Consider the following 23,822-nt stretch of genomic DNA (forward strand, 5'->3'; position numbering starts at 1 on the left):
CTATACGAGGGAAGGAAGAAAGTGTGAGAGAGAAGACGTAGAATTTTTGGATCCGTTCAATTTGGCTCACAGATTTTTTAATTAATTTTTTTTTAACCAAACAGTTTGAATCTTCGTATACTAGTGGAATTTCTCACCCAGAACACGCTTTACTATGAACATTTTTCGATAAAATTTCGTATTTTAGAAGTTATTTCGTGTTAAAGTTGTCATATTTGGGTAATTTTCGCCATTCTGCTCTATTTTATTTTTTGTTTACTGCTTGTGTTGCATATTACACGATCTTTTTTTTTTTTTTGGTTCTCGCGTCGGAGTAACCAGTAAACATATAAAGCAACGGGTCCACAGCTAGCTTTTTTGCGGTTGACGTGTATGTAGTCTCAAAAAGCCTTATTTTACAACTATGAGATGTATTGTTATTGATTTTATCTTACTATAATCAACAACAAACACATTTCGTCAATATAAAAGTCTTTATTAGATTGAAAATAACATTATCAAAACATGAAGGTAAAACAAAACAAACATACTTTGTTTTCTTCCAAACAGCAGTAACTTTCTTCAACTGAATACACGTCGTTGATTGGCTAAAATTACCCAAATACGGCAACTTTAACACGAAATAACTTCAAAAATACGAAATTTTGTCAAAAATGTTCAAAGTAACCCGTGTTCTGGGTGGGAAATTCCACCAGTATACGAAGTTTCAATCTGTTTAGTTAAAAAAAATTAATAAAAAAATCTGTGCACCGAACTGAACAGATTCGATTTTTTTTTAACATGAACCATGTCAGTTGAAATGAAGAGGAGGTGGCTAAGCGCTTGAAAACCCGTGCTAAAATTGCTGCCTTAGCTATTATGACTGAAAAATGGCATGGAAAACCTCTCAATGGCAAATACCCAAAGAGAGCGAATAATGCAGATATTGACAAAGCCCTTACCCACCAATGGTTAATGGCCTCTGGCTTGAAATCAGAAACAGAGGGGTTTATCATAGCAGCCCAAGATCAATGCCTACCTACAAAGAACTACCAGGCCAACATATTAAAGAAAGGCAGCTCCCCATTATGTCGTATATGCCAACAACAAAATGAGACCATCGATCATGTTGTCTCCATGTGCAGTCTGCTTGCGCCTACAGAGTATCTCAACAGGCATGATAGAGCTGCACAATATATTCACTGGGTAATATGCAAAAACCTGGACTTGCCCCATGATAAAAACTGGTGGGAACACAAACCACCCCCAGTACTTGAAAATGATCACATTGCACTCCTCTGGAACTTCACCATTCAAACTGACAGAAAGATAGACGCAAATAGGCCAGACATCATACTGAAAGACTTCAGACAAAAATCATGCCTCCTCATTGATATGACTGTCCCAATCGATATAAACGTATCTGTCAAGACCTACCAAAAACTGAGCAAATATAAAGATCTTGAAATAGAAATTAGCAAAATGTGGAATCTGAAGACGAAAACAATACCTATTGTCATAGGTGCCCTGGGAATGACAGTGAAACGGGCTGATTACTACCTAGATCAGATTCCAGGAAACCCCAAAATGGCTGAAGTTCAAAAGATAGTGCTCATGGGAACTGCCCATATCCTACGTAAAATACTGTCTATGTGATCTCAAATTTTAAAGCAAACACATAATTTTCTTATGGTTTCTTAAACATTCACTTGAACAAAACTGTACAAATCCAAATATATGGTACCCTAGGCATAACACCTACATGAACTTCTAACTTGTTGTCTCTTGAGGTCTCTGGGTGAGACTTGGATCCAACTTGTACAAATGCAAAACAAAAGTCAAACATAAAATAATAATAATAATAATAATAATAATAATAATAATAATAATAATAATAATAATAATAATAATAATAATAATAATTTGGTACAAATGTAAAAATAGAACACCAACAAAATTCAGCATTGTTTGGAACTGCAAGAAATCTTCGCAGGGTTTTTGAAGCATAACCAGTAAGCAAATGTCACTTTAGTCTGCTGGCTGTGGACAACTGACACTTTCCATCATACTCAGCAAAATAAGCTGAGAGTTTTCGTTAAATAATAATAATAATAATAATAATAATAATAATAATAATAATAATAATAATAATAATAATAATAATAATAATAATAATAAGAAGAAGAAGAAGAAGAAGAAGAAGAAGAAGAAGAAGAAGAAGAAGAATGCGTTATCATGTACATGTTTTGTCTTGGTATAAATGACAGGCTGTAGCAAATATTTTGCTCAATACCACAGATTTGCTTGTCAGTTGTTTGACCATAACCAGTTGAGCATGCCCCTTGATGGTTGACGATATGTGCATCTCTGAGCACGAGCAGAAGTAGTTGGGGAGCATCATAGCCATGTGCTGAGAGGAATTCTTTGGGATTTCAATAAATCACCTCTGGGAACATGGGTGTTTCGTTCAACATCCTTAAACAACCTTATTCGGGACCTTTTGAGCGGGATGGGCTACTCGACCTGAAGAAAATTCTAACTAGACCCCACCTGCAAGGTCATGCGCTGTTTATCTTGCTGTGAGATCACCATGTCGCGCACATATGGTTGTGATGCATGTGCCTGGTGTACCCTTCTCAGAAGGGGAGTCATGATGGGTATACTGGGCTTCGTATATTTTACCGGTATCACTTTGATGGCATGCACTGCTCTCTCACTCAATAATAATAATAATAATAATAATAATAATAATAATAAGATTAGCAAAATCCTCTGGAATTTCCCAATCCAAACAGATCAGGTGCCAACGCATAACAGTCCGGACCGAGTTGTGGTGGACAAGGTGCACCACATATGCTATATACTTGACATTGCATGCCTCTTTGAGCCACGAATAGTCAAGAAGAAAGGTGAAAAGATAGATATATACAACCCTCTTAAGTTCGAAATAACCCGGATTTAGAAAATGAAGAAGGTGAAGATAGTGTCAATTATTGTTGGGTCCTTGGGAACAGTATCAGAAGGCATCAAGAAGAATATAAAGGAAATTGGAATTGAGTGCCCAGTAGAACTGTTACAAAAGGTTTTCCTCCTTAGCACAGCCAGAATAATCAGGGGAGTTTTAGATAGCTGAAAAGAACGAATAGCATGGTACCGTAGGATGCAGGTAGTAAGCCCGCTACGCATACAAAACTTCAGGAGCTTCAACAAAGCCTGTGGTAAAGAGAAAATAATAATAATAATAATAATAATAATAATAATAATAATAATAATAATAATAATAATAATAATAATAATAATATAAAGAGTAAGAAAATAGGTCCTGAAACTTGTTGCTGGGAGATTATGCATGTAAACTGAATAATAGACTAAAAGGTTGTCGAGACGGCAGCAATCAATTTATAGATCATTTGCAAAAAGATCCTTAATAACAGGACTCTTACGTCCTGCATAATTACAATTATATAAATATATAATTATGGCCGTTACTGAAATGTTATATAAGAGTTATTGAAACAGATGTAAGAATGAAGATGTTGAAATATCACAGATATTTCCGTTGCTTTTTCACACACACACAAATGTAGGTATGTAGCTTTCTGTGCTTGCGTTTGTACTCCACCGCTTAACAGCTGGTGTGGGGTTGTTTACATCCTCTTAATGATTCGGTGATAGAGACTGACCAGACCCCACCATGACCACAGTCCAGAAGCCGAAACAATTTTTTATGATTAGGTACAATCATGATTAACTGTAAAACTGAATTGACTCCTCTGTGGAACAAGTAAAAATGTGATTGTGCAAAACTTGATAATAACTTTTGCTGTCAATTTATTCACTGCCTATACTCAGTATTTATTCATACTACGTGTCTGGTATGTATGTATGTATGTATGTATGTATGTATGTATGTATGTATGTATGCATGTATGCATGTATGTGTGTGCATGCAAGTATGAATGTATGCGTTTAAGTAGGTATGTATTTCTGCATGTATGTTTACACCTTTTTTTTTGTTTTTGTAATTTCTTTGAATCTTTCCTTTAAAAAATAGATAAATATATTTACGTATTACGAGTACCAACCTGAATCCGTTGATACGAACACTAACGAAATCGTCCCGCAGTTTACTATTTTTGATGGCCGTCGTTAACTGAAAGGAGAAAACACATAGCATAAAATATTTTTATTTCATCAACATATGACGGATCCCAGACAACAACCAAGCTTTTATCCAATTATAATCTATATTTTCCTGAATTTTTCCATATGAACATTCTTATGATCCTTTTGCTCCGGTTATAAAAAATAACACTGAAGTTCACAAAGGCATAGATGAGCAGTAAGTAAAATAATGATGCCGAGCACATAGTATGAATTATATAAGAAGAGATTTATATTCATTCAAGGGAATATTTAAATATTTGATCCGTAGCTTTTCGAGTCCTAGGACTGTTGAACGTTTGGCATTTCGAATTTTAACTTCAACGTTGTGCTGTGTCCCAGATAGACTCCACACTAAGTTTTTGATGATGTTATCAGTCGGTGTTATGCTGAAGTGTTGTTTATCACTATAATGTATTTGGTTGCCCGAAAGATCGTGCCGATTTTTAAAGGAAAGAAAAAGGTCAATAAATACATTTTTTATCAACCAAATATGAACCATTTTGTTGCACAATGCGTCTCCATCTTTTTTTTAACTTGAAAATAACCTCTTCCCAGAATTGAGGTGGTTTCATGGCAAAGAATTCATCAAGGTATCTTTTTACGTCATCCAAGGAATTGAAATTCTTACCATTAAGACTATTCTGCAGAGACCTGAATAAGTGGAAATCCGAAGGAGTAATATCTGGTGAATATGGAGGATGGGGTAACACATCCCAGCCGAGCTGCAGCAATTTTTGTCTGGTTCCCAAAGAAACGTGCGGTCTTGCATTATCATGTTGGAAAACAACACCCTTCCTATTGGCCAATTCTGGACGTTTCTCTTGAATTGTGTGCAGTATTTCTCAGAATTAATTGTCTGGTTACTTGGGAGAAGCTCATAGTACAGAATTCTTTTCCAATCCCACCAGACACAAAGCAAGACTCTTTTAGAATGAAGACCCGCTTTTGGGGTAGCTAAGAGTGAGTCATGTCGCTTAATCCAGGATCGCTTTCTCTGAACATTTCGGTAGATAATCCATTTCTCATCACCTGTCACAATTTGCTTCATTCCGTTTGTAAAGCGAATCACAGATGGAAATGCGATCCAAAAGGTTCTTCTCACTCAACTCATGGGGTACCCAAACATCGTAGCGATTTGTGTACCCAAGCTTCATGAACGACGGATTTTATAGGTTGAGGCTTTCTGCCAATTCTCGGGTTGTGCAATGTGGGTTATTCTCAATTAATGACTTGATTTGGTCATCATCTATAGTGGATGGTCTATCTGATTGCTCTTTATCAATAAGGCTACAATCTCCAGCTCGGAACCTTGCGAACCACTTCCATACAGTTCTTTCGAATAAAGAAACATCACCGTAAACTGCGCATGTTTCTTTGATCGCTTGTGAGGCATTTTTCTCTTTACGGAAAAAGAAAAGCATCAAGTGCCAAAAATTAACTTTCTTATCTTCCATTTTAAAGGGTTACAAAATTAACAGAAGTTATAGGAACATAAATCTTCCACGAAAAGATAGCTTAAACTGTGCTCTAAATGGAAGTGTAGTCAAATCCTATTTTATGGACTCAACCATGTTCTAAAATAAGTCGAAAGGTAAGCTACTATAAATCGGCACGAACTTTCCGGACAACCCAATATTTAGATAAAGTATTTAGTTGATATATTTGATTTTTTATGATTAGGTACAATCATGATTAACTGTAAAACTGAATTGACTCCTCTGTACTTCTGAAATAGGTAAAAGGCAAAGCATTTACTTTGGCATCCTAGTGATTCTGCCCCTTAATCAACATTGCATATGTGTGTGTGTTTGTGTGTGTGTGTGTGTGTGTGTGTGTGTGTGTGTGTGTGTGTGTGTGTGTGTGTGTGTGTGTACATATATATATATATACATATACAGGATGCATAAGATATTTGAGGAAAGATTTATGTTTATAAAAAATATATATAACTAGCAGAAATACCCGGCGTTGCCCGGGTTAAAGAGAATAATGAAATCTAAAAACGCCGTCTAGACTACGCATCATCTTTATATATAGAGATGTATATACACACACGCACCCAAACACACGTATATATATGTATATCAATATAAATATATGAAAGTCAATGAAGTTTCGTAAAAGAAGGTGATCATGTACATACTTTCTTGCTGTTGTGATTATAACACCTCGTTGTAAACAATGTTCCTTGTTTTCCCTTGTGGAGCATGTACAAATAGGTTTTTTTTTGCTGCCCACTCTTGAGCAGCCAACATACAGTTGTCCATGTGAGAAGCAGGGCTCTTCCAAGAGAAGACCAGCTACAGACAGTGTTTGACCCTGAGATTTGTTTATGGACATGGCAAAAATCACACGAAGGGGGAATTGTAGTCTTCTGAATGTAAAAGGAATGTCTGCTCCTGATGGAGTAAGAGGAATTCTTGGAATAAAGACGTCATCCCCTTTTGCACATCCAGAAAGAATGGTAGCCTCGATAACGTGTGACATCATTTTCTAAATAATGCTCATCTGTTATGTTCGGGTTAAAACTTCATCAACATCAAAAATATATGAATTTTCATGGGAGTTATGGCCGTTATGCAAAGAATATAATTTCCAAATTTCATAAAGATCCATTCAGTACTTTTGACGTAGTTTTGGATAAGAAAACAAATGACTAATGTGTGTGTTTGTGTGCATGTGTATGTGTGTGTGATGGGTGTATATATGTATAGATATCTGTATGCATGTATATATGTATATATGTGTACATATTACATGTACATCTATATATATATATATATACATCTACACATATGTATACATATACATGTATGCATATAGATCTATATATATATATATATATATATATATATATATATACATATACGTGTACATATACATCTATATGTATACATATACATCTCTCTCTCTCTCTTTCTCTCTCTCTGAAAGTATCTGTCATTACAGTATCGAAATCGAAATGGTGTACATATACATGTATATGTATACATATACATCTCTCTCTCTCTCTCTCTCTCTCTCTCTCTCTCTCTCTCTCTCTCTCTCTCTCTCTCTCTCTCTTTCTGTCTCTCTCTTTCTGTCTCTCTCTTTCTCTCTTTCTCTCTCTGTGAAAGTATGTCATTACAGTATCGAAATGTGATTGTTTCAGTTAGTGGAATAGTTTCATTTTTAAAGTGAAAGTATTTGACATGAGTGTTTTTGTTTCACTTTTGACACGTAATACTTAAATAGTGGAGGAGATATTATGTTGCCGTGTGCTCGAACTCTGCAAGAAGTTAAAAAAAAATTTTGACTAAAACACAACTGGAACCCTAAGTAAGGCATGTGTAAAATTTGAATGAAATTGGTTGCGTAGTTCTCGAGTTTTAGGGATTCACACACACAGACAAACAGACAGACAGACAGACAGACACACATTCTCATTTTTATATATATGGATAACAGATGATAATTTTATTCATCAAACAATTCTTTGAGGATAAAAATGAACCTTCTTTCCCATAATGTTATTCAATAAAGCCACCTTCAGCTTCAACAACTGCTTCTATATGAGATCTCAATCATCTACATGCTCGAATCAAGTGGTCCTGGTTTATTTTGCACATTACTCGGACTATGGCAGCTTCCATAGAATCTTTGGTGTTATGGGCGTGTTCATTGACCTCTCTCTCAACAGCGCTCCCCATGTAATAGTCCAATAGATTGAGATCTGGAGAATTAGGAGGCCAAATGTTAAGGGTTATGTGGTCATGAAAATTTTCAGCCATCCATTCCTGTGTTATTAGAGCCATGTGTGATAGTGCAGAGTCTTACTGACACACATGTGGCCTTCCATTGCATACACTGTCTACCCAGGGCTTAACAATTATTTCCAGGACTTCAATGTAGGCGACAGAGTTGTGGAAAGAAGTAAGGAGGCATCAAATGTTCTTCGTTGCTAACAACCCCTAAAACCATGACAGTTGCAGTAAAGGAACTTCAGAATGGTCTGCACATAACCATCTGTCATTTCTTCTGTTAACTTTTAGATCTTGGTCGAAGTTATTCTCGCTTGAGAAAAACCAAATCAAATCTTCTGCTGGATTTTTCAGTTTGTTTAAGAGTCTTTTAGATCTGATGTAGTGATTTTCTTTTGCTTTTTCTGAAAAATTGACCTCTCCTCATCATATATGACTAATATCTGATGTTTTTGTGGACAACATTTCTGATTGTTCCTTGTGACACACGGAGATCTTTTGTAATTGACATCATGGACTTTCTGGGATTGTAATCAATGGTCTCTTGAACTTGCTGGATAAATTCAGGTGTTCTGATGATTTCAGAGCGTTTAGAATGCTTTTTATACTTTGGTACTGGTGATACGTTTCCATCTTCAGTCTCTAGCTCCTTACAAACTTTATAGATGAAAGATCTGGCAACTTTTAAAACTCGAGATATTTCTAAATCGCTATGCTCAGCCTTTATAACCACAATAACAGCATGCTTTTTCATTTTTTAAGTAAGCTGAGGGTCTGTCATTATCATTTTCTGAAACAAAAATTATAGAGCTAGCAAAAATGCAGCAATGACCCCAAAAAGGTATGTCCTCAAATACCTTACGCGCCCTGTATGTGTGTGTATATATATATATATATATATATATATATATATATATATATATATACTTAGTTATTTGATTGGAAACCGTTTATAAATAATACACACACACACACACACACACACACACACACACACATATATATATATATATATATATATATATATATAACGTGAGAGAGTTAGGGGTTGGGGTACAACCCACTAAGGGATAGTATCTATCCAGTATACTGCTGGGAGGGTACCCAATTATTGCTACGCTAGTGCTATACTAGGTGCAATCAATGGGAGCGGGTAAAAGTGGAGGTTTTACCCAAAATTTGTGTAACAATTAGAAAATGGAGGATAATATGCTGAACCCAACTACTTGCAGACGGTGTATCCCGTTGAATTCATTAATTTAATTCATAGCAAAAGTGACAAAGGGAAGAAGAAAAGAAAAAGAAAGAAAGAACCAAAGCACAGGTGTCCATGGCAGACTATGTTATTTTGCCAACATGGTTTACATATAGAAGTACAAAGTACATAAGGAATTCGAGGATGAACAGAAGTTTAATCTTACAGCTGTTACGGCCTAGTTTTGGCAGACCCCATTCTATCCGAATATTCCTTTCCGGAGTGATTATCGGATGACATTTTGAAATGGGGTTACATGCCCGAACCTCTAGGCCTCTTCAGAGATTCACAAAGGGTTACATACAGATGTAGAGCAAGAGGTAAAAACAGAGACCAGAAGAAAAACAACAGCAAAAATAAGATAGAAATAAAAATAAAAATACAATTGAAATCAAAATATAAATAAAAATAAAAATAAAAAATACAAATAAGGGTACAGGAGGAAAAAAATAATAATAGTAGTAAAAAAGAATACATAAATGAAGGTATAGCATGTGGGACATGCAAACATATAGAAAAGATATATGTCAAAAAACACTTAGAAACACAAGGCACCCAAAAAGCCTACAAACATTATAGATAGATCGCTATAGGCACTCCAATGCACATCTATATGTGTTGGTTCGTGTGCACAGCCTTACTCGGATGTCCCCTTACTCTCATGTGTGCATATACAAGTTTTTATAAGCAAACATTCCACCACATACGTTGTTTGTGGCATCAGCTCTATTAGCCGTATCTAGAAAGCTGGAAGTGTTTTTTAGAAAGGAGGTTTTGTTGAGTGTGTGTGTGTCATTTCTGTATATATTGGAAGGTTCTATGTAGAAGTTCATTTTATACAAGTTATTAATGTTCTAGTAGCAATTAATGTTCTAGTAGCAATATATATATATATATATATGCAATTGTCTGATAATACAGACATAGACTTGCCCAAATGCATCAATAAATTAACATTGATTTTTTTTTTTCAGTTGTTGCAATCATCCCAAATGGAACTGTCAAAGCGCGATATTCGAGCAATCTTGCTTATTCAACTTCAAAAAAAAAGACAGAAAGCAGCTGAAACTGCTCGCGATATCAAAGAAATGTTTGGTGAAGAAATGACCAGTATGTGGTTAACTCGGAAACGGTTTAAACGATTTCGCAGTGAAGACCTGAGCCTTGAAAATCGTGAGCGTAGTGGACGCCCATCTATCATCGATGACGGTCAATTAAAACCACTCGAGAACTGGCAAAAGAAATTCAAGTTAGCCAGAAAACTGCCTGCAACCATTTGCATGCGATCGGAAAATCAAAAAGCTCGACAAATGGGTACCACACGATTTGAATGAAAATCAGAAAACGCACAGATATGAAGTTTGCTTGTCGCTTCTTCTCAGTAACTAGACCGATACATTTCTCGACCATATTGTAACTTGCGATGAAAAATGGATTCTGCACAATAATAAAAAAACGTTCTTCGCAGTGGCTGGACCAAAATGAAGCACCGAAAACCTTTCCTAAACCCGAGCTTTTCAAAAACAAGGTTACGGTGACTGTTTAATGGCGTACTGCTGGATTCATCCACTATAACTTCTTAAAACCTGGAAAACCGTTACTGCAGAAACATATTGCCATGAAATTGCCAAAATGAACGAAAAACTGCAATTCCTCCGTCCTAGACGTTTCACTAATGACAATCCAGAAGTTGAGGGAACTTGGCTACGAAGTTGTTCCCCACCCAGCTTATTCCTCAGACCTTTCTCCTACCGACTACCACTTTTTCAAGCACCTCGATGGTTTCCTGCAAGAGGAGTTCAAAAATCAAATCCATGCTGAAAGTGCATTCAAAGAGTTTATCAGCTCCAGAACTCCAAATTTTTATGTTACCGGAATAAACAAACTTGTAGCTCGTTGGCAAAAATGTGTTGATTGTAATGGTACTTACTTTGATGAATAAAATGTCCGCATTGTTAAAATATATTGTGATGAATTTCATGTTTCAAAATGTTGCTTACTTTTTACTCAGACTAATATAATTCGATATACATTAATAATGATAAGACATTAAATTAACGCTTAACATCTTCATTAACACCGTCACTGAATTTAGGACTTCTATATTTTTCAGCTAGAGTGTAGTTGGGTTTCAACAGGGTGGTACAAACCTAGTAATATGTGTTTTATAGTGAAAACAAAATTTCCATTCACATGGCAATTACCGAACAATTTTCTGTTCGAGTCTAACCGTTTTAAGCCGTAGTGGAAACGCGACCTATGCCGCAAATAGGCATACGAATATTGTATAGATTTTATAATTGAAAAATTTACTATATTTTGTACATACGAGTATACCAGCCTGCGGGTGCAATAAAATAGGCGGGGGTTTCCCCACCCCTGTTCTATGTGGCTGCTCAGTCTACAAGAAATGGCAGCTAAATCTCACTAAGATTACATCCTACCCTCTTTCAATAACGGAACATTGGATGTGATCTTTGATAATACTGTTTAAAAGAAAAGAAGGATGGTCACGTCTGGCATACTTTTGGTAGTGAGTTTGCTAAAAGAGCTAATTTAAGACCAAACATCAACTACAAGATAAACCTCATAGTTTTTCATTCTCTTACAACCCACTCAAATACTGGAATTCTTAATACTGCCTAGTCGAAGAGGATCGAATTTTTAAAATGTACTGCTGACACTTACCATATCCAACATGATTTTCGATGTCTGTTGAAATTCTTCAGAATGTTCATCTTCTAACTCAGGCTGCCATTCCAGTCCCCCTGCTACGTGCACCACACCGTTCAGCTGTCGACGTTCTACGCTTTTCTGACGAATTATAGAGTGTACCGTCGTCAATATAGTCGCCTTATTTGTTTGTGTTATACTGTCGACAGTATTGCTTTGTATTGAACTAAGCTTCTTTGTCACTGTAGTGCCGTCACCATTGAGGATTGTTTCTGTGTTATCATGGTCAATGTTCTGCGTCGTACTATCGGTGTTAATTTCAGACACACCATTAAAATGTAGTGGTGTCGTACTCTCGAAGCTTCCCTCTGTCAAGTCTATGGCGTTTGTTCCACTAGTACTATTGAATTGTACATGTGTCCCACCACTGACATCTGACTCTGTCATATCACCAACACTGGTCAATGTCGTACCACTGGTAATTATTTGTGATATATCATTGGTACTGTCGTTTGTGTTTGATGTGCTTATTGAGGTGGCAGAAGTCTCTTCTGGCGTTACTGTTGTGGTTGAAAGTACATCTGCTGTTTCTGCTGCTTCTGTGGTAGCTGATTCTGTTGTTTCTATTGCTGTAAGGGTTGTCTCTGTTGTTATAAGTGTCGCTTCAGTTGCAGTTGTTGCTGTGGTGGTTGTATCAGTTACTCCTGTTGATGTGGTGGTTGCTTGTGTTGCTATATCACCTCCAACAGTTGCTTCTGTTACAGCTGCTATTGTGGTGCTTTCTTCTGTTTGTGATGTTGATAAGGAGGAGGGAGAAGCGGTGACAGCAGAGGATGACGCTGGTGATTCAGTTAGGGTTGTTACCTCTCTTGTTCCTATTATTGATGTTAGAGATGACTCCGTTGCAAAAGGCGTCGATGATTGTGGGTTTGTTGTTACTGGTGGAGATTCGTCTACCGTTGTTGATTGTGAGTCCGTTGTTGCTAATGTTGTTACAGGTGGAAGTTCACTTACTGTAGTTTCTCTTACCGAGGTATTTCCTTGTGTTGTTGTTGCTATTGCTATAGAAGTTGCTTCAGTGGTTGTATCAGTTGCTGCTATTAATGGTGTAGTTCTACTTACTACTGATGATATTTCTGCTGGCGATGTGTTGGTTGTATCTATTGCTATTTCCTCTTCGATTGTAGGTGTTAGTGTTGCTATAGTTGATTCTGTTCCCGCTGTTTCTGAAACAGATGTAGTCATCGTTTCCGTTGCTATTGTAGTAGTTACTTCCGATGTTTTTGGTGTTTGTGATTCTTCTGCTATTGCTAATGTCGTTGCTAGTAGTGAATCCTCTGGTGTTGCTGATTGCATATCTATGTTTGTAGTTTCCGTTGTTGTTGAATGCAAATTTGTAACTGTCACCAATGCTGTTATTATTGTTGGTTGCTGTGGGTCCGCTTCTGTTTTTAAAGCTGATATTGTTATCACTGATGTTGATGGTGCAGTTGTTGATAGTGTTGTAGTCAGTGGTAGTTGTGAATCGACTTCTGTTACTAATGTTATTAGGTTTGTCGTTGATTGCTCCTCAGCTGTTGCTGATAATGGCTCGGCTGTTGTTGACTGTGGCTCGGCTGTTGTTGATTTTGGTTCGACTCTTGTTGATTGCGGCTCGGCTGATGTTGATTGCGGCTCGGCTGATGTTGACTGTGACTCGGCTGTTGTTGATTGTGGTTCGGCTGTTGTTGACTGTGGTTCGACTATTGTTGACTGTGACTCGACTGTTGCTGACTGTGACTCGGCTGTTGTTGACTGTGGTTCGACTCTTGTTGATTGCGGCTCGGCTGATGTTGATTGCGGCTCGGCTGTTGTTGACTGCGGTTCGGCTGTTGTTGACTGTGGTTCGACTATTGTTGACTGTGACTCGACTGTTGTTGACTGTGACTCGGCTGTTGTTGACTGTGGTTCGAGTCTTGTTGATTGCGGCTCGGCTGATGTTGATTGCGACTCGGCTGTTGTTGACTGCGGTTCGGCTGTTATTGATTGTGGTTCGGCTATTGTTGACTGTGACTCGACTGTTGTTGACTGTGACTCGGCTGTTGTTGACTGTGGTTCGACTCTTGTTGATTGCGGCTCGGTTGATGTTGATTGCGGCTCGGCTGTTGTTGACTGCGGTTCGGCTGTTGTTGACTGTGGTTCGGCTATTGTTGACTGTGACTCGACTGTTGTTGACTGTGACTCGGCTGTTGTTGACTGTGGTTCGACTCTTGTTGATTGCGGCTCGGCTGATGTTGATTGCGGCTCGGCTGTTGTTGACTGCGGTTCGGCTGTTGTTGACTGTGACTCGGCTGTTGTTGATTGTGTTTCGACTCTTGTTGATTGCGGCTCGGCTGATGTTGATTGTGACTCGGCTGTTGTTGATTGTGGTTCGGCTGTTGTTGACAGTGGTTCGGCTATTATTGACTGTGACTCGACTGATGTTGACTGTGACTCGGCTGTTGTTGATTGTGGTTCGACTTTTGTTGATTGCGGCTCGGCTGATGTTGATTGCGGCTCGGCTGTTGTTGATTGTGGTTCGGCTATTGTTGACTGTGACTCAGCTGGTGTTGACTGTGACTCGGCTATTGTAGACTGTGGTTCGACTCTTGTTGATTGCGGCTCGGCTGATGTTGATTGCGGCTCGGCTGTTGTTGACTGCGGTTCGGCTGTTGTTGACTGTGACTCGGCTGTTGTTGATTGTGTTTCGACTCTTGTTGATTGCGGCTCGGCTGATGTTGACTGTGACTCGGCTGTTGTTGATTGTGGTTCGGCTGTTGTTGACAGTGGTTCGGCTATTATTGACTGTGACTCGACTGATGTTGACTGTGACTCGGCTGTTGTTGATTGTGGTTCGACTCTTGTTGATTGCGGCTCGGCTGATGTTGATTGCGGCTCGGCTGTTGTTGATTGTGGTTCGGCTATTGTTGACTGTGACTCAGCTGGTGTTGACTGTGATTCGGCTATTGTAGACTGTGGCTCGGCTATTGTTGACTGTGACTCGACTGATGTTGACTGTGACTCGCCTGTTGTTGATTGTGGTTCGGTTGTTGTTGACTGTGGTTCGGCTATTGTTGACTGTGGCTCGGCTATTGTTGACTGTGACTCGGCTGATGTTGACTGTGACTCGGCTGTTGTTGATTGCGGCTCGGCTATTGTTGACTGTGACTCGACTGTTGTTGACTGTGACTCGGCTGTTGTTGACTGTGGTTCGACTCTTGTTGATTGCGGCTCGGCTGATGTTGATTGCGGCTCGGCTGTTGTTGACTGCGGTTCGGCTGTTGTTGACTGTGACTCGGCTGTTGTTGATTGTGTTTCGACTCTTGTTGATTGCGGCTCGGCTGATGTTGATTGTGACTCGGCTGTTGTTGATTGTGGTTCGGCTGTTGTTGACTGTGGTTCGGCTATTGTTGACTGTGACTCGGCTGTTGTTGATTGTGTTTCGACTCTTGTTGATTGCGGCTCGGCTGATGTTGACTGTGACTCGGCTGTTGTTGATTGTGGTTCGGCTGTTGTTGACAGTGGTTCGGCTATTATTGACTGTGACTCGACTGATGTTGACTGTGACTCGGCTGTTGTTGATTGTGGTTCGACTTTTGTTGATTGCGGCTCGGCTGATGTTGATTGCGGCTCGGCTGTTGTTGATTGTGGTTCGGCTATTGTTGACTGTGACTCAGCTGGTGTTGACTGTGACTCGGCTATTGTAGACTGTGGTTCGACTCTTGTTGATTGCGGCTCGGCTGATGTTGATTGCGGCTCGGCTGTTGTTGACTGCGGTTCGGCTGTTGTTGACTGTGACTCGGCTGTTGTTGATTGTGTTTCGACTCTTGTTGATTGCGGCTCGGCTGTTGTTGATTGTGACTCGGCTGTTGTTGATTGTGGTTCGGCTGTTGTTGACTGTGGTTCGGCTATTGTTGACTGTGACTCGGCTGTTGTTGATTGTGTTTCGACTCTTGTTGATTGCGGCTCGGCTGATGTTGACTGTGACTCGGCTGTTGTTGATTGTGGTTCGGCTGTTGTTGACAGTGGCTCGGCTATTATTGACTGTGACTCGACTGATGTTGACTGTGACTCGGCTGTTGTTGATTGTGGTTCGACTCTTGTTGATTGCGGCTCGGCTGATGTTGATTGCGGCTCGGCTGTTGTTGATTGCGGTTCGGCTATTGTTGACTGTGACTCAGCTGGTGTTGACTGTGATTCGGCTATTGTAGACTGTGGCTCGGCTATTGTTGACTGTGACTCGACTGATGTTGACTGTGACTCGGCTGTTGTTGATTGTGGTTCGGTTGTTGTTGACTGTGGTTCGGCTATTGTTGACTGTGGCTCGGCTATTGTTGACTGTGACTCGGCTGATGTTGACTGTGACTCGGCTGTTGTTGATTGCGGCTCGGCTGATGTTGATTGTGACTCGGCTGTTGTTGATTGTGGTTCGGCTGTTGTTGACAGTGGTTCGGCTATTATTGACTGTGACTCGACTGATGTTGACTGTGACTCGGCTGTTGTTGATTGTGGTTCGACTCTTGTTGATTGCGGCTCGGCTGATGTTGATTGCGGCTCGGCTGTTGTTGATTGTGGTTCGGCTATTGTTGACTGTGACTCAGCTGGTGTTGACTGTGACTCGGCTATTGTATACTGTGGCTCGGCTATTGTTGACTGTGACTCGACTGATGTTGACTGTGACTCGGCTGTTGTTGATTGTGGTTCGGTTGTTGTTGACTGTGGTTCGGCTGTTGTTGACTGTGGCTCGGCTATTGTTGACTGTGACTCGGCTGATGTTGACTGTGACTCGGCTGTTGTTGATTGTGGTTCGACTCTTGTTGATTGCGGCTCAGCTGTTGTTGATAGTGGCACGGCTGTTGTTGATAGTGGTTCGGCTGTTGTTGACTGTGGTTCGACTATTGTTGACTGTGACTCGACTGATGTTGACTGTGACTCGGCTATTGTTGACTGTGACTCGACTGATGTTGACTGTGACTCGGCTGTTGTTGATTGCGGCTCGGCTGATGTTGATTGTGGCTCGGCTGTTGTTGATTGTGTTTCGACTCTTGTTGATTGTGGTTCGGCTGTTGTTGACTGTGACTCGGCTGTTGTTGATTGTGTTTCTACTCTTGTTGATTGCGGCTCGGCTGATGTTGATTGTGGTTCGGCTGTTGTTGACTGTGGTTCGGCTATTGTTGACTGTGACTCGACTGATATTGACTGTGACTCGGCTGTTGTTGTTTGTGGCTTGGCTATTGTTGACTGTGGCTCGGCTGTTGTTGTTTGTGGCTCGGCTGCTGTTGTTTGTGACTCGGCTGTTGTTGATTGTGGCTCGGCTGTTGTTGATTGTGGCTCGGCTGTTGTTGATAGTGGTTCGGCTGTTGTTGACTGTGGTTCGGCTGTTGTTGACTGTGGTTCGACTATTGTTGACTGTGACTCGACTGATGTTGACTGTAGCTCGGCTGTTGTTGTTTGCGGCTCGGCTGCTGTTGTTTGTGACTCGGCTGTTGTTGATTGTGACTCGGCTGTTGTTGATAATGGCTCGACTGCTATTGATTCTGACTCGGTTATTGTTGATAATGGCTTGGCTGTTGTTGATTGCGGCTCGGCTATTGTTGATTGCGGCTCGGCTGTTGTTGATAATGGCTCGACTGCTATTGATTCTGACTCCGTTATTGTTGATAATGGCTTGGCTGCTATTGATTCTGACTCGGCTGTTGTTGATAATGGCTCGACTGCTATTGATTCTGACTCGGTTATTGCTGACAATGACTCGGCTGTTGTTGTTTGCGACTCAGCAATTGTTGATTGCGGCTCGGCTGTTGTTGATTGCGGCTCGGCTGTTGTTGATTGCGGCTCGGCTGTTGTTGATTGCGGTTCGGCTGTTGTTGATTGCGGCTCGGCTATTGTTGCTAACGTTGTTTCTATGGGCTGCGTATCTTCTGCTGCTGCTGCTGCTAATATCGTTGATGCTGCTATTGCTAATGTTGCTTTTGCTGTTGTTTGAGCATCTGTTGCTGTCGCTAATAATGTTGTTGCTGCTACTGCTAATGTCGTTGCTGTTGTTTGTAGATCCCCAGCTATTGCTAATGTTGTTGTTGCTGTTGTTGTTGTTGCAGATTGCGGTTGTGGATCTGGATCCGCTTTTGTTTCTAATATTGTTGTTGTTACTTGTGTATCCGCTGCTGTTACTCCTGTTTCTGGTCGCGGTTCTGCTGCTGTTGTTGCATCTGGCATTGTTGGTTCCAATCTTGTTGCACTTGTTAGTTCTGTTCGTATTGCTGTTGTGTTACAAGTTGTAGAATCTGGCTGTGGCGGTGGCCGTAGTTCTGTTGTTGCTGCTGATTTTAATAGATGTGTGACCAATGAAGTTGCTTTTGCTGTAGTTGTTTTCGCTGTGGTTAGTGGTGATGTTTCTATAAGTCTTGTTGTTGTTGCTGTTGTAGTTGTTAGTACCGGTGATGAGGATAGTGGTGTTGATTGTTCTGTTATAATTGTTGTTGCTTCATCTAATGGCTCTGTAATCGTTGTTCTTACTGTTGATAATATATTTATTGGTACTGATGTTGTTGATGCTGTTGCAGGTGCTTCTCCTGTTGCATTCGCTGGTTCTGTTGCTGCTGTATTTATCGTAGTTGCTACTGCTGCTGTTGGAGGTTCCGTTATTCTTGTTGCTGCAGTTGCTATTTCAACTGATTCTGCCGTCGTTGTTGCTATTGAGGATTCAGTCGCAGTTATTGCTGCTTGTGCTGGTGTCTCCACCATGTCACTTGCCCTTTCTAATGGCTCTGTTACTGTAGTAGTGGTGGCGGTTGTCGTTGTCGTGATATTGGTCGATGCTGCTGTAGTTGCCTCTTTTACTACTTTTGTTGCTGATGTTACTACAGTTGTTGAATCCAATGTTGCAACTTCTGTTTCCTCCATTGTTGTTCCCATCGTTGTTACTTCAGTTTCTACTCCCGCTGATGTTTTTCCTATTGGTGTAACTTCTACCGTTGTTTCAGTTGTTGCTTCTTCTGCTGCTGCTTTTGTTACTATTGCTGCTGTTGTTGCTGTTGCTGCTTTTGCTGCTGTTATTATCTCAGTTGCTTTTTTCTTTTCTAGTGTAATTTCAGCTGAGGTTTGCAGGTCTGTTTGAAACGAGACATTATTCACTGGTGTCGTAGTATACAATGCCTGATTTTCTGTCGTAACATTTGCCAGTTGAGATGATGTAGTCAATGTATGACTAGTTTCTGCATTGCTGAATGTATTGTATTGTTGGGAAGAATGTTCATGCATCGATGTAAATTCAACTGAATTTGAACGTTGATCCAAATTTGTTGTTTTTGTAGAATTATCTCCTTCAGTTGGGGTGGTACCATTAGAACTGACATATTGATGTTGGATTGTAGACACTTCTAAAACAGAATAGGTATTTGTCTTCATTTCAAGAGCATTTTCTAAAGCTGTCGATTTTTCGTCTGTATGTGTTGTCTCAACTTGATCCGTCGTTTCCATATCAGACAACGAAAATGTCGAGTTCCCAATTAATTTTATTGTTGCAGTTTCTAAAACAGTCGCCGATTCAGTTTCTGTTTTTGCTGTGTTGGGATCATATTTTACACCCAAATCTGGAGAGGTAGTAGCTGTTAAATCTATTTCGGTCTTGTATGCTGGTGTAGTTTGTACAGTGCTTTTGTCATATGTTAATTCTTTCGTTGCTTCTAGTGTTTGAGTTGATTGAAATCCAATATCTTTGTGAAGTGAGACACCATTTGTTGATGAATCGCCATTTAAATTTGTTGATGTTAGCCACATTGAATCTCTGGTTAATATATCGTTCGAATCATCAGTTTTTATAAGGATGTTATCGTCAGTCATAAATATATTTTCCATTGACGTTGATCCAATTTCTGAGCTGTAGATTGGGGTTTCACTTGTTTTATCAGATATAATGATCTCAGTGGTTGACTCAGTCAATTTGTTCTCAGTTAAGCTCTCAGTAGTTGATTCAGTCAATTTGCTCTCAGTTAAGCTGTTGTGAGTTAATTGCGATGTCAGCGTAATGACACTATCATTAGATTCTGTTTGTGAAGAGCTTGTGATACTTTTATCTGGCAAGTGGACTGTTGTTGTTTCTAACTCGAGAGGAGTGACACTTGCTTTCGATATAGTAGGGGAAGTAGCAACGTTTATATGATTCACCGAAACAGAGACCAATATATTTGTTGGATTAGTATTTTGAGGAGATATTGGAGTAAATTCGGCTTGTGTATTAGCTGTTTCAGTTGGACTTGACACCGTCCAATTATGTGGTTCGTCAGATTTAAAAATTGATTCGTTAGTTAGTTCCCCATCAGTTGAGAGTTTCGTTGAAGTGTAAAATTCTGATGGAATACCTATCAAAGCTGTCTTTTTATTTATGTTATTTGCAATATCGCTAACTGATGTTGTTGTCAAGGGGTTGTTATTCTCAGTAAAACTTGCTGCGTAAGCGTTTGCTGTGGGGATATTTTGAAAAGTAGAAGTTATATCATTTGAACCATTATCGACTGAGGTTCCAATGACTGTTGAAGAATACGTTATGGTTTTTAGACTATTTTCATTCGTTTCATAGTGAGGGGATATGGCAACTTCATCGTTTGTTTGTAGTGTTGGAGAATCTTGAGCAATAGTGGACACAGAAGCAGTTTGTGGGGAACTCGTTGATTTTGTTAGTGAAACGCTTTCGAGGTCATTGACTGTAGAATTTACAACGTCGTTTCTTGTATCTATTGCTATAGCTGTCGTAACACTATCACTGAACCCAGTGCTACTATGCATTTTATAACTGTTTCCCATACTTACGGTTGCATCTGCTGTAAAACTACTTAATTCTGTGCTAGTAGCATCTATAAATTCATCTTCAATATTGCTTGAGTTTGATCGTTTAGAGGAATATACTGTTGAATGTTCACTTGAATAAATATCAGGAGCTGAAATGTTTTGGTGAGCTCTCGATTCTGTAAGAAATATTTCGCTACTACTGCTCTCTGGTTTACTCTGAGGTGTAGTTTGTGGGCTTAAACCGTAAGAAAATTTAAAAGAAATGCTACTCTCCTCCAATGTTGGCGTTGTACTTGTAGTGCGAAGCTTAATAGATTCTCGATGCGTTGATGCGGTGGAGTTCATTCCCTGATTAATGGATGCGTTCACTTCTAAATCGATACTACTTGAATCGAAAGGCAGTGAAGTAATCTCATAGTTATTCACAGAGTTAGTGTTGGTCGTCACATTGAGTTTCCTTGTAGCTAAATCCAACGAAATGCTCTGATAATTCTCCTCGTGGTCTGCAGTAACATCTTCAGTTGTTCCTATAGAACTTAGCTCGTTACCAACTGGAGTGACGGTTTGAAGAATTGAGCTATTGACAGCTGCATCTGTTGAATTTTGCAAAATAAGTGTTCCGTCAACAGACCTCTTCTTTCGTTTAAACCATTTTAGGGGTATTTTGGAAGCAAATTCTTCTTCTGGTTCCACATCCTCGCTTGTCCCATCAAGTTCAGTAGATACTTCATTGACTATAATCACTGAAAAAGAAATGTTTACGGTCAAATGAAATGAAATGAAATCGTCATACACACATACACACACACACACACACACACACACACACACACACACACACACACACACACACACACACACACACACACACATACACACACAAATCTCTGCTGATTCACTAGAAACTGTATATATATATTTTCTAACAAAACTGTCCGATGAACGGGAACGTGAAACTCAGAGTAACGGTTTTTTTGTTATATTTCTGCTGCTTTTAAATAAAGCATATTACTCTACCTCTGGTATTTGAGTACTCTTTTTTCCACCTTGTTGCACATTTCATGTGCTTACTCCGGTATATATATATATATATATATATATATATATATATATATATATATACCTTAAAGGCATACACGTTTTCCAGAAACTCTTTTCATCATCTTTTTCATAGCAACCACAAACCGGATGTGTCTATTCACTTCTAGCAATAGAGAGCAGTCGCCATATTTCATTCCATAACGGCCACCTCTGTTACCTAACACTGTTGGATCCCCTAGTGCGAAACCGATTGATAAGATCGGCCGTAATGGTTAATACTGTACATTTCGATTAATACACATACACACACACACATACATACACACGCACAAACACACACAAGCACCCACACATACGCACGCACATGCATCTACACACACATTTGTGCATGTGTTTGTGCACGTGCATGTGCTTGTGCGGGTATATTTGTGTAATAACGTACACATCATGGAATGGTTTAATAAATCTCAAAGCTGTCAACGGATTTGCCTGATCGTGGTGTGCCAAAAGTACTTTTGGATTTTTATTTAAAGTAAGGACTTTTAAATTCCTATTGATGTTATGAATATTTAAAATGCTGACACTTTACAGGCAGCTTGATAATCAAACGGCATACCGTGGCTGTGTGGTAAGAAGTCTGCCCCACTACCACCACCACCACACGATTCCGGGTAGTCCCACTGCGTGGCACCTTGGGCGTCTTCCACTATATCTCGGGGCGACCAAAGCTTTGTGAGTGGAGTTGGTTGGCGGAAATTGAAAGAAGCCCAGCGCGCGCGCGTGTGTGTGTGTATTTGTCTCCCATCATCGATTGGCAATTGGTATGTGCTTACATCCCCTGTAAATTAACGGTTCGGCAAAAAAGACTGATACAATAAGTACTAAAGCTTTACAAACATTAATAAGTACTGGCGTCGATTCGATCGACTAAAATTCTTCGAGGCGGTGCTTCAGTAAGGCTGCAGTCTAATGACTGAACCAAGTAAAAGAAACAATAAAAGAATATGTTCCGTATGATATTCTTATCTTGTTAGAACTTGTCACAACTATACTTGTAACAGTCCAATACGATCAACTCCACAATACATAAACTTACTATCTATTGAAAGTGTACAGCTGACGTTTTTCTCATCATTAAAATCCATACTCCGTTTGATAGTTTATTTCGAGATCCAACATCATCATAATCGCTTATCTAAATTTAAACATGGCATTTCAAAACGCTTTAAAAAATGTAGTTTAACTATTTAAAATGTATCTTTATTTTAGATTTTCTTGTGTACGCAGTGTCGTGTAAATTTATGTAGGTGTGTATGTATATACGTACGTATGTTTGTACGAAAAAGAAAAAGATGGGCACATGAAAATAATGTTGACATCAACATTATTTTATAAGCATCAATTAATATATATTTACGGTTGTAATTATATATTCATACATTATATATTTACACACGCATATATATTTTCATTCGCATCTACATATGTATAAAACCCAAGTGTGGGGAGGGGAAAGTTACATTTCTTGGAGATGGAAATGAATATAAGACATTACTATCAACGGGATACCCGTATCATACTAGCATAGCAGAAAACCCGCATTATAGAAAATCCATGTTGGCAACTACCTAATTAAAGAATTTAATAGTAGACCACATTTAGCCTGTTATCTTCCGAATGCACTTAAAAGGTTAGCAAAGATGCAATGATATTCTTATGAATGATGTAGAGAGAACATGCTCTCTATACTGTAACAAAAATTGTAATAGAGTAGAAGAAGATAATAATCCTTTCTGTTATAGGCACAAGGCTTGAAATTTTGAGCACGAGATTCGATGTAATCGACTTGCCCTGATGGGTCGCAGTTGTATGACGAAAATTTTGACGACTCATATAATACATTTTGATGACTCATGCAATAAATTTAAATGAACTTCATGGTTTTGTGTGATATTAAACGGTCTTAAAAGCTATTCCATGATGTAATTGTTTTCAACAAACGGTCTCAGATCAAGTGACTTGCTAGTCAAGTACAACTCTAATATACATATGTGTATATTATACGTATACATACTTAGATATGTATATTCACACATACATGCGTATGTACATATGTATACATGCACGTTTTGTGTGTGTGTGTGTGTAAAAAGAGGATTACT

General features: G+C 39.2%; 1 protein-coding gene across 1 annotated transcript in view; it reads right to left on the minus strand.

Annotated features, from left to right (window-relative positions):
* LOC128247384 (uncharacterized) overlaps positions 1 to 22,805 on the minus strand; it is a 34,773-nt gene extending 11,968 nt beyond the window's left edge. Inside the window, exons 1-3 of the mRNA XM_089348332.1 lie at positions 22,757 to 22,805; positions 11,830 to 21,362; positions 4,065 to 4,132 (exon numbers count right to left, since the gene is read on the minus strand). Of these exons, the coding sequence (XP_089204458.1) occupies positions 4,065 to 4,132; positions 11,830 to 21,362; positions 22,757 to 22,805 (9,650 nt within the window). The remainder of the gene's footprint in view (positions 1 to 4,064; positions 4,133 to 11,829; positions 21,363 to 22,756) is intronic.
* Positions 22,806 to 23,822: the final 1,017 nt, after the last annotated feature.

This window comes from Octopus bimaculoides, chromosome 3 (assembly GCF_046866305.1).
Source record: "Octopus bimaculoides isolate indiv1 chromosome 3, ASM4686630v1, whole genome shotgun sequence".
Taxonomy (NCBI): Eukaryota; Metazoa; Mollusca; class Cephalopoda; order Octopoda; family Octopodidae; genus Octopus; species Octopus bimaculoides.